At 38.6% G+C, this 2,564-nt stretch overlaps 1 protein-coding gene across 1 annotated transcript; it reads left to right on the top strand.

Annotated features, from left to right (window-relative positions):
• Positions 1-560: 560 nt before the first annotated feature.
• On the top strand, positions 561-2,284 carry LOC129893360 (protein ALP1-like). Its single transcript, XM_055968878.1, has one exon. It carries the CDS (start codon positions 628-630, stop codon positions 2,125-2,127), a length of 1,500 nt encoding a protein of 499 aa, XP_055824853.1. The 5' UTR covers positions 561-627; the 3' UTR covers positions 2,128-2,284.
• The last annotated feature ends 280 nt before the right edge of the window (positions 2,285-2,564 follow it).

Genomic DNA, 2,564 nt, shown 5'->3' with positions numbered 1-2,564 from the left:
TGCGACCAATGCTAAAATGTTGTCATTATATTTCCTACATAATAAATATTAGGTACGTTTATAAGTAAAAGCCACGAAGTCAAATTGACAGTACCAAATAAAGTACACTATTAAGTTGTAGTTATTAAGTAAAAACTATTGATACAACAATAATGGTAATAATCAATTATTTTATTTAATAATATTATATATAGATATATTTTTATTATTAATTTTTTTTGTTTGAAATATTCTGAAAAGAAAAAGAGATATGTTAGAGAAAGTTCCTTGTTAGTGTCCCAATTTCCAAACGTGACTAAGTTTATGCCTTTTTATTCCTTACATCCCCAACCCAACCGCGTAAGCTTCTTTATTAAACTTTACATTTGCTCGTATTTTATCCTTTCTCCGTCCAAGTCAGTAGTCAGTAGTCACCGTCAAAACCTACCCCACTCCCTTTTCACCCCCACCCCCATACCCAGAAACTTCCTTAACAACGCGTCGCTTCACACGTTTCCTTTTACTGATGACCGTGTCTGCAACATATATATATATGACATGAGACCCTCCACTTCCATTCTATCCAATTCATTCATCTTTTTTTCTCTCTTCCACATTTTTTGAGTTCTCACACCCATATTTTATTTAATGGAAATTTCTTCTTTCCTATTTCCCACCCAGGAAGATTATCCTTCACCAAATTTCTTCAGTTTTTTTCAAGATTTTGACTTGCCTGCTTCTGATACTACTAGTACTACTCCTACTGTTACTGCTTCTGAACCACTTACCAAGAAGCGAAGAACTGATGATTTTGATTTCGACCAAGTTATTGAAGAGGGCTCTTTGAAGACCGTTGAGGATATTTTGAGCAAATTTTTGGGATTTGACAACGAACAAGAGAAAATTAACCCCAAAATGGATTGGTCATCTCAGCAGCCGTTGGCAAATGAATCCGTTTTCGACTTTTCAAATCAACAACCCGGTTTAATGATGAATGAGAAAGCGAAGCCAATGGCGGTTAATAACAAAAGGAGTCGTCAGAATTCAGTCTCAACTTCGGAGGAGGATTCTCAGCCTCCACAACAAAGGAGATTATGGGTGAAAGACAGGTCTAAAGCATGGTGGGATCAGTGCAATAGCCCTGATTTCCCAGAAGAGGAGTTTAAGAAAGCGTTCAGGATGAGCAGAGCAACTTTTGATATGATCTGTGAAGAATTGGAATCTGTAGTCACTAAAAAGGACACAATGCTACGGCAAGCAATCCCAGTTCGCCAACGTGTTGCTGTCTGCATTTGGAGATTGGCTACAGGGGAACCACTTCGTGAAGTTTCAAAGCGTTTTGGCCTAGGCATATCTACTTGTCATAAACTTGTTCTAGAGGTTTGCACTGCCATTAAAGGCATTCTCATGCCTAAATTCGTGCAATGGCCTAGTGATGATAACAAGATGAACGAGATCAAACATGAATTCCAGATGTTATCCGGGATGCCAAATGTATGTGGATCCATTTACACAACGCATGTTCCAATAATTGCCCCAAAGGTAAGTGTAGCTGCTTATTTCAACAAAAGGCACACAGAGAGGAATCAGAAGACGTCATACTCTGTTACAGTTCAAGGCGTTGTTGATCCAAAAGGGACTTTTACAGATGTCTGTATCGGTTGGCCCGGTTCAATGTCTGATGACAAAGTCTTGGAAAAATCAGCTCTGTATCAGAGAGCAAACAGGGGACAGTTGAAGGATACTTGGGTTGTTGGGAATTCAGGGTATCCATTAATTGACTGGCTTTTAGCTCCTTACACACGCCAGAATCTTACTTGGACTCAGCATGCTTTCAATGAAAAAGTTGGGGAAATCCAGAAGGTTGCTAAAGAGGCGTTTATGCGAATGAAAGCAAGGTGGAGCTGCTTGCGGAAGAGAACAGAGGTGAAGCTTCAAGATTTGCCTGTGGTTTTGGGGGCTTGCTGCGTATTGCATAATATTTGCGAGATGAGAGGCGAACAACTGAATCCAGAGCTGAGATTTGATCTTATTGATGATGAAATGGTTCCAGAAACTATAGTGAGGTCAATGAATGCTGTGCAGGCTAGGGACCAGATTGCTCACAAACTCTTGCACCATAACCATGCAGCCACCAATTTCCTATAACAAATTGTTCTATGTTTTAATTTTCTGTATAAGATAAATATAGGGGGCAGGAGTGAATTTTTTTTCGATGGCCATTTGATGTCATGTAATAGAATAAGCACAATACTGTAAGTGATGCAAAATTTTGGATATCAAATGGAAACTTCCATTGCTGTTACATGATCATCTATGTTTTGCTTCTTTTGTTTATACCATATAATTCTGAACCATAGAGAAACTTAGAGAGTTTAGAGAAAGTGATTCTCTTGAAATTGGAGAAATTGTGCGGTTCAGGGCTTCACTCTAATCTTTGTGGACATATTTTTGTTATTGAACTTTCAAACACTGGCTTCATGTAGATAGGAGAGTGGATACTTGCTTCACAGGAGGCACTAGTCTTATCAAAAGCATTTTCCTTTGACCATCAAGACTCATCTGGTGTCACTCTAAAGTTTCAT

Source organism: Solanum dulcamara, chromosome 6 (assembly GCF_947179165.1).
Source record: "Solanum dulcamara chromosome 6, daSolDulc1.2, whole genome shotgun sequence".
In the NCBI taxonomy this organism is placed as follows: Eukaryota; Viridiplantae; Streptophyta; class Magnoliopsida; order Solanales; family Solanaceae; genus Solanum; species Solanum dulcamara.
This window is presented reverse-complemented; position numbering and strand designations above follow the sequence as displayed.

Bases quoted from the DNA above. Each gene is read 5' to 3' on its own strand.
- LOC129893360 (XM_055968878.1), top strand. From the start codon at position 628: ATGGAAATTTCTTCTTTCCTATTTCCCACCCAGGAAGATTATCCTTCA.